The sequence below is a fragment of the Convolutriloba macropyga genome, chromosome 3 (assembly GCF_964194025.1).
Source record: "Convolutriloba macropyga chromosome 3, txConMacr16.3, whole genome shotgun sequence".
Taxonomy (NCBI): Eukaryota; Metazoa; Xenacoelomorpha; order Acoela; family Convolutidae; genus Convolutriloba; species Convolutriloba macropyga.
Window position 1 is genome coordinate 36,534,530 of NC_134470.1, and position 15,053 is coordinate 36,549,582.

Consider the following 15,053-nt stretch of genomic DNA (forward strand, 5'->3'; position numbering starts at 1 on the left):
GCTATCGCTGTGCGGCTATTAATAATAGAAAATACAAATTTTAAAGGCAAATTAAAATGGGTTTTATGATTCTCAAATCAATTTGACCAGCAAGAAAACTTGTATATTTTGATGTCATACAGTGTTAACGGATTAACAAACCAATTGATTCCTTTAGTCTTACAGTGGCCTTAAGTGTAGAGGTTGGTCTAAACCTGGTGTTTTTCAAATCCAAATTCTATTCAACGATTGAAATTCTTGAATAGAATATGCATACTCAATTTGAAAAATAGATTTCTCTGATATGGTTTTAAAAAGGCAGATTCTACACATTTTGTCTTATCACTCTTTTTAATTGATTGCAAGGTGATCACCATTTGGACTCTATTCCTTTGGATCTTCCCTTTTAACAAAAGAAGAGATTTTGAAATCACTTCTTAGTTTTGAGTGCTGTCTTAAATTCTTGATTTAGCAGAGCAGTTTTCTTGAACAGTTCGACTCAGAAGTTATGATAAAAATCGACTAAGATAAAATGGTCACTCCCTTTCTTCTATTTAGATAGGTGGTCTAAAACAATTAGAGAACTACTTTTGATGCCTCATTGCTTAGTGTCGGGCTTCGTTTCAACTCGACTTCACCTCATCTCAACTGTGCCCGGTACACTAATCAATTCTTACATGAAAAATTACTTCGCTAACTACTACTTAACAATTGTTTTATTTTCATCAAATAAACTCATTGGAAATAAACTCATTTTCCAATGAAAAATATTACAGAGATCAAAACACAAATCAAAATTTGGGAGTACGTGCTACAAAAATGAGCTTAGAAAAAGTTAAAAAACGATTATTCTGGTGCCGCTATATATATCCACAACTGAAGTCTTTGAGTTCAGAACTTCTTTCGAAAGATTGAAGAACTCATTTGTTACAGAATTAACGTCTCCATTGCATGCTAGAGAAATCAGGATCAATCAATAAAATTAAGTGCAAATATCAGGAAAAATCTCTTAATTGTAAATTTACATCTATAAGACATCGTAATTTTAGATGTGATGTTAGATCGACATCTTTTATTCGTTTATATCTAAAATAGCACTGCTTACTTGGACACCAAGCCAATGCCGTGATGGGCGCTGTAGACGTGATTTTAACTTCCCTCAGCAGCCTTCTTGTCTTAACATCCCAAATTTCCATAGGTTTCCACTTATAAACAGCCACGAAGTAATTCTTTCGAGGCGAAACGCGAATCATCGATAAGGGTGAAACTGCGTGGCTATTGCTTTTCGATTGAATCAACGAATGAGTTTTCCCTGTTGCAGTTTCCACAAAAATTAACTCGTTTTTAGCATTATTCGATGCTGTTCCTGAAACTATGACCGAAAAAGTGAGAAATGAATCCAGCGAGCACCATTCGATTCCAGCCACTGCGCCTGTGTGAACCGAATATTCTTTTATAATTGCACCAGAATTTAAGTCGACCAAATAAATAACACCGCTTGAGCTTCCAATAGCTAGAATTGGCTTGTAATAAAGAAAGTTTTTTGTCGTTAAGGGCGGACACATCGATAATACAAAAGGTGAAAGCCCCAAAAACGTGAACAGCCCACTCATGATAAATTTTAGCTGAACACTCTTCGAATTTTGCTTGACATAATCATTTTCTAGGAATAGGCGCGATGGTAAGAAGAGATCGCGCAGATAAAGATTGTACAAATGAGCGTTATTTCTGATGATACCTCTCAATGGTAAAAATGTTGTTGAAGCATTTTTGTCAGATTCATTTTGATTGCATGCATGTTCGCTCGGCTTTCCTTCTGGTAATATAATACGATTAACCGTCCAAAAGAAAACTCGTGAGTCGGAACATATAACCGAAATGCTTCTCTCCGTTGCCGGGCAAACAGCCAGTGCCATAACCCTATGCTGTTTGGAAATCCTTATTGACTCGCTTTGGAGCCTAACATCATAGAGCATAGCTGAAGTTTTAGTACATGCCTCGGCGTACTTCGGTCTCGCAACGCGTAGGGTAACATTGCCGTTATTATGCAAACAATAAAAAGCATCTCGTTGCTTGCATGGATAAATTTGTATAAACGGGGATAATGTTGTGTCAAGGGCAATATTACAGACTGGTAACTCAATTTGTAAATTAACAATGCAAATTTTATGCGACTGCAAAACTATAAAATGATCTCGCAAAGTTGGCAAAAACTGCAGCTGTAAAATTGCCTCGTCGGACGCGGGGTTCAATACCGAATCAGAGAACATTGCGCCTGAATCACCAGCCGATCGTATCCCGGTCGCGCCAATGACATTTGAGAGTTGCTTTGAGAAAGACTTGGTCGTTGAGAGCATGACTTGTGTTGATGTGATGCTATTCGTTTCGCTGGACAGCGACATGTTAGACGGACTTTTTACCGGTTTTATGCTTCCTACAACCAGAGTTGCTGTTCATTAACTATCATCTTAGTCTTCCTGACCTACAATTCAGAATTTTCATTCACGATACAAAAAACTAGACCAAGGTATGACTAGAAATTTGCTCGGAAAACCATTTGAAAAAATCACCATAAAAACAATAGAAAAAACGGTTAAAAAATTATATTCAAAGAATTAAAAACCACCACAAAAAACCATCTTTGTTCAAATACCGTTTTCTCAATCAAATTTAGAAACATACCCGGCAGATTGCCGGAAAATAGCCGCCGTTGATTCCAATAAGCATGATTGGGATTGAAATAACAGAAGATATTGAAGAAAAAAAAAGATTTTTGTACAAAAACATTTTTTAAGTCCGATTTATTTTGATGGCATTTCGTAGTTGAACATACTTCTGTTTCTTAGAGAGAGGCTACAGGGGCTACTATCAATAACAATAAGCATTAGAGATGGTAAATAAGACTTAAAGGAACGACGATCAAATAGCGGGCATCTAAAATTGGGCTTTATGGGTTTATCCCGTTTCTATTTCTGACATCCATTTTTGTACTAACTCTGTTCATTTTGAATTGCTTTGCTGAGCCAACTGATTTTCAAATTCACTTTTAGCAGAATTAGAGAAGAGAGAAACTAGCCTAGAGAAGTCAAAAAGATTTCACGCAAAATGTTGAAAAGGCGCCAAAATGAGGTAAAGCGAAACATTTTTTAATTCGACGAAGTAAAAAAAAATAGGAGCGCTATAATAGCCGGCTGAGAAGATGAGGGAGGCTATTAATTAGAATGAAAAATATTTCAATCCGCAAAACCACTCGCTTTTTTGCTCCACTTCGTTTTGGCTTGACCAAAATCACCACTCCAATTTGACTTCAAAAATCATCAAAAGGTATGAACAGTTCATAGACCTCATAGCCGGAAAACGTCGAAAGACTCCGAAATCGACGCGAAGAGAAATTAATTTACGCCACTGGCTGAATTAACAAAACTATTAACCTCATTATAACATTGAATTTGAAAAACAAACAGGGGAAAAATTAAAAAGGCAACGCAACACGTGATAACATTTTCTAAAAGTTGCCAACCCGAAATCATTTATACAACAGATTGTGTAACATTGTTATTTTATGTTCAATAACAAGACTGCAAATGGTAGAACAACATAACGATAAAAACATAAAGAACAAATCTCGAAAAAGGAGAAAGACCGAGCAAAACGAAAACCGATGAACCAAAACTAAAAAAATAGAACAACATCTAAAAATTGCGAAGCGTCAATAAATGTTCTCAACGAACCTTAAAAAACAGTTTTAGTTTGTTCATTGAGCATCCAGAAGACACCCAAAACGCAATGAAAAAAAAACAGTTCAACAAGAGCAAGATATAAAAATTAAAAAACAGCAGAATTGATTCATTTATTTTAAGATAATCAGGCCTTCGTTTTTTCGTCACTTCGTGACATTACCCCCACAACAACTCTAAACAAACGATTGAACACAAGTTCTATTCTGAAAAGCAGAAAATCAGAAGAAATAGGCAAAAAACAATATTAATTAGCGAAAAATTGCTGAATTTAGCCAATTTACTTTGACTAAAAAAACTCAAGAGTGATTTCACTATTGAGAAACACTTAGTGATTTCAATCAAATAAATGGACACCAAAACCAAATTTCCAGCAAGAAGTACACGGCACGGCAAAAAACCTTGCAAAACAGCCAACATTTTGTCCGAATATAGCTGCCGTTGACACGCTTGACGCACACCGGAATTGAAACAAGAACAAAGGGAAAAATCGCCAGAATTTGATTCTAAGTATGAAAAATTGTTCTAATTTGGTATGCAGAGCCAGTTAGATTCTAAAATTACATTTAACTCAGCTTCTAAAAAAATGCTATTAAGCTTAATACTAATGTCAGCTAGCAATTGCTCTAATTAACTAATGTCAGCTAGCAATTGCTCTAATGTCAGCTAGCAATTGCTCTAATTAACTTTGATAACCTAATGAAACAAGAACAAAGGGAAAAATCGCCAGAATTTGATTCTAAGTGTGAAAAATTGTTCTAATTTGGTATGCAGAGCCAGTTAGATTCTAAAATTACATTTAACTCAGCTTCTAAAGAAATGCTATTAAGCTTAATACTAATGTCAGCTAGCAATTGCTCTAATTAACTAATGTCAGCTAGCAATTGCTCTAATGTCAGCTAGCAATTGCTCTAATTAACTTTGATAACCTAATGAAACAAGAACAAAGGGAAAAATCGCCAGAATTTGATTCTAAGTGTGAAAAATTGTTCTAATTTGGTATGCAGAGCCAGTTAGATTCTAAATTTACATTTAACTCAGCTTCTCAAAAATGCTATTAAGCTTAATACTAATGTCAGCTAGCAATTTAATGACCGGGCATTATCGGTTTATCCAGTTTCTTTTGATTTTGCTTCTTTTGAAATTGATCGTTTTCACTAAAAATTCAACTAGTGAAAAGGTCAAGCAAGAAAGTTGTGACATATAAGAAAAGAAAAACGTGATAGAAAGGTAAAAAAATACAAGTCCTGAAATACAGGTCAAAAAATTAACAGAATCGAGTAAATTTGCTGAGAATTCTAAATTCCTTTCAGTTGAGACAATGAGTGAGGGAAATCAGAAATCAAACGTAAAAATTGTGACAAATGTAAAACGAATAATGTGATCGAAAGGTAAGACGAATTAAAAAGGTGTCTAAAAAATGCTGACAATTATTAGAAACATTGTAACGCGCTAATAAAAGAGTCTAACAGCGAAATCACAAAAAGCTCACGATTACATTTAAAAGTCTTTTATATATTGAGATAGTCAAAACGGCTTCCAAATATACAGTCACTTGTTATGGTTTTTGAAAAACAGCGTTAGCCGGCAAAGCTACATGGGAATTAAAACTGCTTCAAAAAAAATGCTCGCGATCAAAAAATTTTGCTCGCTGAGCGAAATTCTTTTTCAGAACTCCTTTTCTTCCCCCCTCAAACCCTCGTTCCGAAAATCACTCGTTCTCTGCTCCTCAATTCATTCAGCCGTTTGGCCTCAACACTTAGTTTTCACTTGCGGAACTGACTTTTACATCCTGTTTTAATTACACTCCAAAAAATCATCGATCAAAGAAAAGACGCCCACCAATAGTCATGTTCCGAGTCGTACAAAGACAGCGCCAAAATACAAATCCAATTCTTAGAATTGTAAAAAAATGCCCACTATAACAGATGGCCAGATAAGACTACGGCGGCTATTAACTAACAGGACTGTTTTGCTAAAAACTTTGTTTGAGAACATTAATTCGTTCTACTGAGCAATTTGAATGTTTTTCTTGTTTTGATTTAATAGTTTTAGTTATGCGGCTATTGGTATTTCATAGTTAGCAACCCTGCCTGGAATCGACAACTTCTTTCCGTCGCTAGAAGGCGCCTGGCTCACCATGAAATCAGTTACAAACAGTATAAAGTCATTGGACAACATCAGAATCCTAGATGCATCAAACGGATCCAGTGAAAACGAAAATATCTCAGAAGTGTACGTCTTTTTCCACAATTTATTCCCAGTGGCTGCATTCCACATTACAAGGGAGTAGCTAGGATGTACAGCCACTAACATATCCCGAGTGGCACTTTGCAAAGAGCTGAGCCACTCTATGGTCAGGACTGGCTTGTTTCCTCCTCCCTCTGAGAATGTCGACACTTTGGATCCGGTCGCAATATCCCACACTATTATCACTCCATCCATATCACAAGAAGCCAGCCATGACCTACAGCGAGCACTTGTCACTTTCAGACATGCTTATAAAGCCAATCCTTGATAATATGGTGGTCACTTTTCATAGACTTAAATATTAAACATAAACGACGTTTATTAAATATAAACGGTTGCTATTTGTCAAAAAGAGCAAAACTACGTGCTAACTCCAATGGCAAAACTAATTACCACACGCATGAATATGAATATATGAATGGGTTGCACTGTTCGAAATGTCATTTGCTTTAGGCGTATGTTCAATGCCTATCTGAATTTCAAACTCCAACCGCCCATTTTCATGAGCATGCTATCCCACAAAGCACAACCGGCAGAGTGCCGGAATGGCAGAGAAATCGATTCGTATGCCGTATAATAGAGAAAGAAACACACAGGTCTAAGTTGAAAAAGTAATCGATGCCTGTAATATGACTTTGTGTAAGCTATATTGTTGGATTAGATTTGATGAAGTGATGTTTCTCGCTAATTTAAATAACTATTTACTAGCATAACTTTTATCACTAAATTATTCTTTTCGCGGACATAATTGTACAAGGCTCGAGCGGTTTCAATTTTTACTTCGGAGCAGGGCCTACAGCTAAATAAGTTTTCTAGTTAAAGAATAGGTTTCAATCCAAGACTGAATTTTCGACTGCTGATCTTAAGCTTGACAATTTTGGTTGTGTTCTTTCGATTAATAATTTTCAAGACCTGGAGGCCGTATTTACATTTGAGTAATCATTGTACAAATACATCAAGGTTAATTCAAGATAACTAAAACTTCTGGCGCGTGCTGGCACGTGCCGGACAAATAAAGAACACAGAAAAGTCTACAGTGTAAATAAAAATACCGGTTAGCACTATCACAAGTTCCTGCGTTACGAGTAAATTAAATAACAAAAGATAACTAGGTGCTTTTTATAACAAATATACTTGAGAAAGTTTACAGGACATTTAAAAAGTAAGTATACATTTTCTCATCTTAATAAGGCAAAAAAAATCAAGTCTATATATGGCCATGAGAATATAAAAGAATTAGTACTACATAAAAAGATCAGTGGAAAAGGGGACAAATATATCCATTACTATATAAAACGTACTTTAGGACGTTACATTGCCAACGTTTAAGAAAAATTTAGACAAATTTTTTGAGTATATAAAAGATGTTAGATAGGGAGACACCCTGTCGCGTTTTCGTCAGTTTCTATAGAGTAGTTATTAAATTGTTGAAGAAATTCGGGATCCACTTGGTGTGAGCGCATGGAAATTGTCGATTTAGTTCGTTTGATCGGCGAATGGGGCTTTCGTGTAGTTTCAGAGATATCGACTTTGTGTTCGGCTGTTGTTTTAAGAGCGCATATTTTATTGTCAAGGTATTGAATTTCTTCCTCTATTTTCAGTAAACGTGCATCTATATTGTTATCAATGTTTGTTTCTCCAACGACAGACATCAAATTTTTCATTTTGTGGTCAATGGACTGTATCTTGGTCAACTGACTATTGGCAACCGAAACTACTGGTGTGAGAGAAATTTTTCCATCGGAGAATTTTATAAAATTGGGGGTTATTCGTTGGAAAAATTTGATCTTATGGTAAAGATACATAACTAGAATTTGAAGACGATTTCAAATGAAGACTGTAACAGTCAGAGTAAGGGAAAGCTTTATTGGAACATAAGATTCTAACTTCTTAACAAGGGACGGCTTCAGAAGTTGCATTTTGTGGACCAAAGGGCTGCTATTTTGTCTAAATAGGCTTGTTTAAGAGTATTTGTTGTACTGATCATAACTACTCTCAATTGTTGAAACAATTCAATTTTAGCATCTGTTTTCGACGTAAAGTAAGGAAGTTTCTCCATTTCAGGTAACGATGAAATCAAGTGTTGAAGAGGGTCAGCAAGTTGAACATCGATTCGATTGGCTGGGATTGTCTGGAAACTCGAGAGGTCCGGTTGGATTTTAATAATTTTGCTGATAAATTCAATTCCGCATTGGAGAGTTATTATACAGAGACGACATCCCTCCTTCTGTTCACTGAATGACAACGAGTCATCGTTCAAATTGTATTCTCTCCACGTAAATGGTTTTGGCACTCATTATTAGCCAAATCCCGTAACCGAGATTTCTGGCAGTCTCAGGCGTTGGGAGCAAAATTTTTCTGTTTGGCATACGGATAGTGCGACCATTCGAGTGTGGAAATAGAGTGTTGCTAAACAAGACGATTGTGCTAGATGAGTCTCCATAGTTTCGTGACATATACGATAAGTTGAAGATCCTGGACAATTATCAAGTTGTTGTGTCAGCGTTGTTGTTTCCATGGAATTCTGCGAAACTGCCAAAAATGGACCTTCGATGATCCATTGAAGGGCCTCTTTGGGATCCTGTTTTTTGGCGGGATGCAAGAGGAATTGCTAAAATTAAAAGTAGTCCCTGTTCGACGGTTCGGCATTTGGGTATAATCTCGAAGAACATGAAAATTTTTCTCGAAAACAACAAATTGATCTTGTACTACTTTCCAGTTTATTTTGGTTATCTTGCACTTCCTGTTGGATTTCTGAAACTTTAGCTCTTCCATTCGATATAAGGAAGGATTTTTCATTACTCTCTGATTCAACTCCGAGTACATAATCAGTAAGAACTGATGCGAAATCGTTAAGTCGTGCAATGTTTTCTGCATTTTTTTGTCCGTAGTTTCGGCATTTTCCGAGTAATCCAGTTATTCCGCATCCTTTAAAACTGGCTATTGAGACTCCGAGGGATCCAAAGAGGGCTATTCCAGCAACTGCTGCACGTTTTTGTGTTTCTTTGTCCGTTTTCTTCTTCAGGACTTAAATTTAGCGGTATCGTTACGCATATGTTTAACTTCGTTTTCTGCTGCTTTTTTTTCATTGGTGATTTTTGAGAGCATCCAATCTAAGTTGAAAGGTTTATTAGACAAGCTAAAGGGCGCTGAGAAATTAATTGGGAATATAGTTGACGGTTGTGTCCACATTGTTGCTAGTTTTTCCAGCATATCTTTAATTTGTTTTTTCATTAAATCGTACTGCGGGAAGGGAACTGAGAATTCGACGTTAACGAACTTATCTGCTATTAGAATATGTGATTCTTGGTAAAAAGAATTCCATTAGTAAGCGCTTCATATTTAGTTGGTTTCTCTTTATTAATAGTTTCAGAAACCAAGAAGAAAAGAGAAAATAAAGAACACATTGGTGTTTTCATCAAGAGGGAAGTAAAGTGTACAGTAAGTCGAAAATCAAACCAAGTGACATCAATACAGACCCACTGTGTTGATCTACTAATATTTGCCTCAATTGTTGACATTATCATACTGAGTTGTTGTTCATTTTATGGTAAATACTAGCGCTAGAGTTTCATAAGTTGATTTCCAATTTTGGTGATGTTGATGTTTGATTTAGATGCACGCTTCGAGACACCGCTCAACCTGAGCCAGGGGGGGGGGATAATTAAGCTCTTACAGAAACACGGGTCAAGTTTGCACCACTTGCGGCTAATAATGCAAAGCAAGTTTGGTCATTTTTTTCCGAGTTTTTCAGATCCTTATAATGTGTTTCAACGTGACTGTGTTGAATTCAATGTTAACATAATGCCCTAACGGCACCTTCTATTCTGCTTTTGTTGTTTGGATCAAGACGATAATTCCTCAATGCAAAACAGGTCAGGAAGAAATTGAAGAAAAAAGTTTAGGCTTTGCTCAGCTTTGGATGGGCTGGGCACTCATGCTTATTTCCATCTTCATATGTAATTTGTGTGGGCTGAAAAACAGTAAAACATTTAATAAGTGGTTCGCAAGTTTGCAGATTTCGTCTTGCGTTCGAAAAACTATCTTCGCCGCTTAGTCTAATCCTCATCAAAATGTGCATTGTTCAATTGATTTAATGTATATTCGTATAGCTGTATTTGCATGTAGCATGTTCTGGAAGTTTTAGTCTTGTTGTTTTATGCAATGTACTAATGCGTTGTTAGGACTCTTATGTGCTCAAAATGCTCGATACTTTGGGACTAAAAGAATTGTTACCTTACTTGTAGTTTTAATTATTGCCGACTGTCTCTCTGTAAGCTTAACGAGTTAGCGGTTATACGTAACTGCTTAAAAAGTCAATCGTTGTATTATTTTCCAGATGTCTGATTTGTATGATATTAAGCGATTGTTTGATTTGGCCCGTAGCGAGTCATTTGAATTACTTGGCATTAAAAAGTTGAAGTACGCGATGGCTGGATTTTAGGTGATAAAATTCCTGATGTTCCCTTTGTTATTCGTGGAAACAATAGCTATAATTCGTGTAGCAAGCGGTTACAGAGCCGTTGGAATAATGGAGTTGTTGACGCAGGGGAATTCGTTTTAAGTGAAGAAGTTAATAAATTAGTTCGTACAGAAGGTGTTGATATTCATGGTCTGCCTGGTTCAAAATCGATAACATTTGGATTATCTCCTGGTGACGTTATTATGAATGCTCACCCTAAAGTGAAAGTCATGAGTACAGGCTGCCTTGGTGTTAAAGCAAACTGGTTTACGGCTCCTCACGTCGAGTGGGGGGGAGTCACTTGCTGCCTTAATATCTGGCTCCAAACTTTGTTTTTTGTTGATAATGCTAGAGCTGAAGATTTCTTTGCTATTCAGTCATTACAGGGCCTAAATGATTTGCTTATTGTTAACCCCAAGAGTAGGAAGAAACAGAAGAACGGTTTTTATTTAACAGAGCATTCATATTATCACATAGGTGAAACAGGGTAGTTACTGAAGCGGTTAACATCAATGGTGATTTGCAGTTGTCATTAGTTACTGGATATGAGGGCTTTGACAGAAGAATGAAAGGACGAGGCAGAAAAGTTTTTAATAATTTTGCAGATGGTTTTGATCGTGTTCAGTTTGTTGAAGTGAACATGGTAATAAATATCTAGCACGCTTGTTGATATTCCACGATTATCGTAAAGAAGCTAATGATTGTAAGAAAGTAAATGGCACCAGTGTATTATTATTTCACACAGCCAGCAATACAACTACGCGTGCAACCGTTCTTTTCCGTGCTGGCTTTGACGTTGGTCTTTGTTATCGATCTGCCCCGAAAAGAAAGACCTCGGCTAAATTAGATAATTTTCGGTCGAAGCAAAAAGACCGAACGCGGGCTAGTGAACAGACTAACAGATATAACTGATGATGAATTGGTGGAGTGGAGTAACTTGGCGGGTGTCATGGAGGACATTAGAGAAACTACTCCCCGGAAAGTTTAAATAGTGAGTTTCATTTGTTTTATTCGATTTATAATTACCTTATAGTAGGGCTGCAAAACTTTCGTTTGTTTAAGAATTGGTATGACTACAATTTGTGTATCTGTTGCAGTCATAGATGCTCTAACTTTGACGGACTTATAAAATTCAAATATCTCGCCTAAATCTGTTTTTTTATTAGAACAAAGGATTGACCGCAGTTAAGTACTTTTTGAAAGATTTAGCGAAAAATCAAAACCACCATTCGTTAGCATGTAATGTGGTCTGGGCTTGAACGAAGTGGTGGTTCGTTCTTAGTTTAAAATTGCAAAAACAGTTAAACAAATTTGCGCAACTGATTTTTGTTTATTCGCGTGTTTCAATCTTCCTGTCAATTTTCCAATTTCTTCAATTCAAAACTGCTCTTTTTGTTTTTCCAATGGCCCCTATTATTTGTTTTTAGTGTCATGCATTGAGTCGGGAGCTCTAAACTGTGACCAACAAAGTTTTATTATGACTCATATTTTACTCAAATTGCCCTTTTTTTAACCAAAAAGGTTGATTTCAGTTTGAAGGTAAAACTATAATTACATGTCAGTTATCCGTATTCTGCTTGAACGATGTACCACTATAGTCATTGTGCTCGGTTAGGACACTTCTTTAGTGGAAATTTTGCGTCCTCATCAATATGTGTGCTACTTATGAGTTAAAATTTTTGGGCTTTCAGACTGTAGAAAACTTCGAAGAACTCTTTGATTTGCTCATTTTTTGGTTCAAATCATTAGTAAGGAAACTAATCACAAAAGTGGTATAGTTAGTTTTGCCAAAGTACTGTTTTCTTTGAACTGTTTTTGTTGATTTTTGAGCCATTTTTCAGGGTTCTGATTTCCAGGAATTCATGCCTGCAGTACTCTTAGGCAAATGGCCTCAGACTCGTTCCTAGGGCACCTGGGCCCTAGTTTGTATCCCTGGCGGTCACGAAAAATATTTCCGGGCATCTGGAGGACTTTTTTCGGGCTCTAACTTGACGATTTTTGCGAGATTCGCTTTCGTGTTTCAAATTTTTAATTATTTCTGATGAAAGTACACATTTCTACAAATTATCGTCAACTAACCCAATTTTTGGGTTCTCATCTTTCTTGCAACATCTGAGGAGGCTACGGGTGTGCTTTGTTGTTCTTTTAGAGTTGATCTAACTAGGAAACATTGCGGATAAACCAGGTGCACTTTTTGCTTTTCAAGTATTTTTGGTACTTTCAGCGTTGTTTTTCCGCATTTTTTTGCTTTAGTTTCCAATCACACTGTTAAATTTCTATTCTAAATTGTTAGTAGTTGTCGACGTGGTAATTGTACAAAGGAATTTGCACAGCGACATGCGAAAAAACTTCAAATACTTGTCGTAAAACACTTTTCCGAAAGTTGATCGAGACCACATCCGAGTTTTGGTAAATTTATCGAGCGTATGTTGTGCTTTAATACATTAAATCGTAGTGCGTAAAGAGTAACTGAGAGGGTCTGGTCTAATAGGTAGGTTTATCATAAAAGTTTTCTTTTGTGACCAGGTTGAAGATATATCGATTTAAAGTCGCATCAAAAAACTGAACCTTTTGGCGGTTTTTGCGGGAATTATTGACTTTGCAGTATTTCGGGGTAAATATTGGCCACTTGCCGAGGAAGGGCTTTAACCATCTTCATTTCACAAGATATTTAAAGAGCAAAACAGCTTTTGGAGTTGAGATTATTACCTCTATGACGGAAAAATTTGGCTCTTATTTTTCCACTTTCAATTACATTTATATTTGAAGTCGTATATTTGCTCTTTGACTGGCTTCGGGTTACTCGTCTGTTATCGTCAGTTGAACCGCTTTGGTGTCTGGCAATGCTGGATCGGACTTGGCCTAATTTAGTTTCTCTGGATAGAGTTTGGTTTCTCCTTGATCGTCGTAATGACTCTTCAATTATTTGATGTTTTTGCTCTTTTGTTAAAATGGACGGCTGTGTTGGAGATGCGGGCAGTCGTGGCATTTTTGTGAAAACGTGAAACGTAACGTGCTACAGGTTACCATGATTCAAATTTTCTCACTCCTTGCATTTTTGCAAAGTTAACTCTATTTTGATTGCTCCGAGTACCTGGTCCCGGTTGTTGTTCTGTATCTTCTTCGTCATTTGCTCTAATTCTCTCAGTCTCGGCGCCTCTGGGGGGCTTATAGGATACTGGAATTCTTCGGGTGTTGCAATACTCTCGGAACTATCTAAAAAGCTGGCTCGGGGTGAATTTTCTTGAGAATTTCTCGGCGAATTCACTGGTTATGGTGTTCTGATTTCTGGCGGTGGTTTTGCACGTATTGGCGGTATTACCGGCACTATTGCGGGAGCAGGGGCTACCAATGGCAATGCAGGGGTTCCATGTAGAGGGACAGTAACACCAAGGCGTCTGTGACGGTTGAACTGTTACAGTTTTTGAAAATGCGGTACTCTGCACTTGATTTAATAAATTTGGAATATACTCATCGAATAATTCTGGCTCATTTCGAGTTGTTCTTCTCGATGGATCCGCTTCAAACATTGCAGGATTGATTTCTTGTATGTCATCTGGTGGCTCTGTGAGTTTGATAGGTCTTAGCCTGATCCGGTGAGTACATTGAGTATAAATTGTCCATGTTTTTTAATAAAATAATTTGAAATTATCAGGACTATAGAGTGGTAGCCATGTTTTTACTGCCTTCTGGGTAAAATCGTTGTGCCTTGTTAACTGAGGTTTAATAGTAAGCAATGTGAATGCAATTTGAGCGGCTATGCTTCAGCTTTTTGGTCAAAGTAACTTCTATATCGCTGGTAAGAATCTAAAAGTCTTAATTTATTTTCGCCAAATTTTTGAAGCATTGCGTCTTGTAGCTGCAATACGTAATCTGAATTGACTTCAACTGCTGGCATTGATCATGTAGAAAAGCGGAGATCAAGGCGTTTAACAGGTTCACGTCCATGAAAAAGAGTTGTCGGGCAACAATTAATTGAAGAATGATAAGATGTGTTGTGTATAAAGGTTGCAAGCGGTACATGTGCCAATCGTTCCACTGCTCATTGGAATTGAATTTTAGGATTCGTTTAAGTGATGCGTGTGAGCGTTCCACTACTCCAATTGTCTGTGGTTGTTTCAGCGTGGCATGTTTGAGTTTAACTTCGAGTAGCTTCGTTAGTTCAGCCAATAGTTTTGAGGTGAAATTTCCTGTATCAATCACTATTGTACTTGGCAAATAGCTGTGCTGGAAGAAAATTTTCACTAGCTCTCTGGCAACTGTGTCGGCACTACCATTTGTCAGTGGTATTTCAAACAAATACTTCGTAAACACGTCATTTCCACTAAGAACAAATTTGTAAAATGGGCCTTTTTGTTCAACTAAGTCAATTTGCATCATTTCTGTGGGGAATGACTGTAGTGAAGATACACGCTGTAATGGTGCCTGCAACTGCTTTTTCGTTGATTGCATGAGCTGTAAACATGTGATGCAGGTTTTGATGAAATCGATGAAATGTTCAGTAATAGAATCGTTTTCGGAATTCTTGAAATTGGTTGAAGTATTCCCAAAGGTCCTCCTGTTGGTGAGTTTTGTAGTTTAAAGATTACCTCCTGCCAAAACAGATTCGACAGGCAGTACTGCCT

General features: G+C 36.9%; 1 protein-coding gene across 1 annotated transcript in view; it reads right to left on the reverse strand.

The window, feature by feature from the left end:
* LOC142336173 (WD repeat-containing protein 11-like) overlaps positions 1-15,053 on the reverse strand; it is a 65,699-nt gene that overhangs the window by 29,675 nt on the left and 20,971 nt on the right. Inside the window, exons 3-4 of the mRNA XM_075384797.1 lie at positions 5,810-6,183; positions 1,085-2,413 (exon numbers count right to left, since the gene is read on the reverse strand). Of these exons, the coding sequence (XP_075240912.1) occupies positions 1,085-2,413; positions 5,810-6,183 (1,703 nt within the window). The remainder of the gene's footprint in view (positions 1-1,084; positions 2,414-5,809; positions 6,184-15,053) is intronic.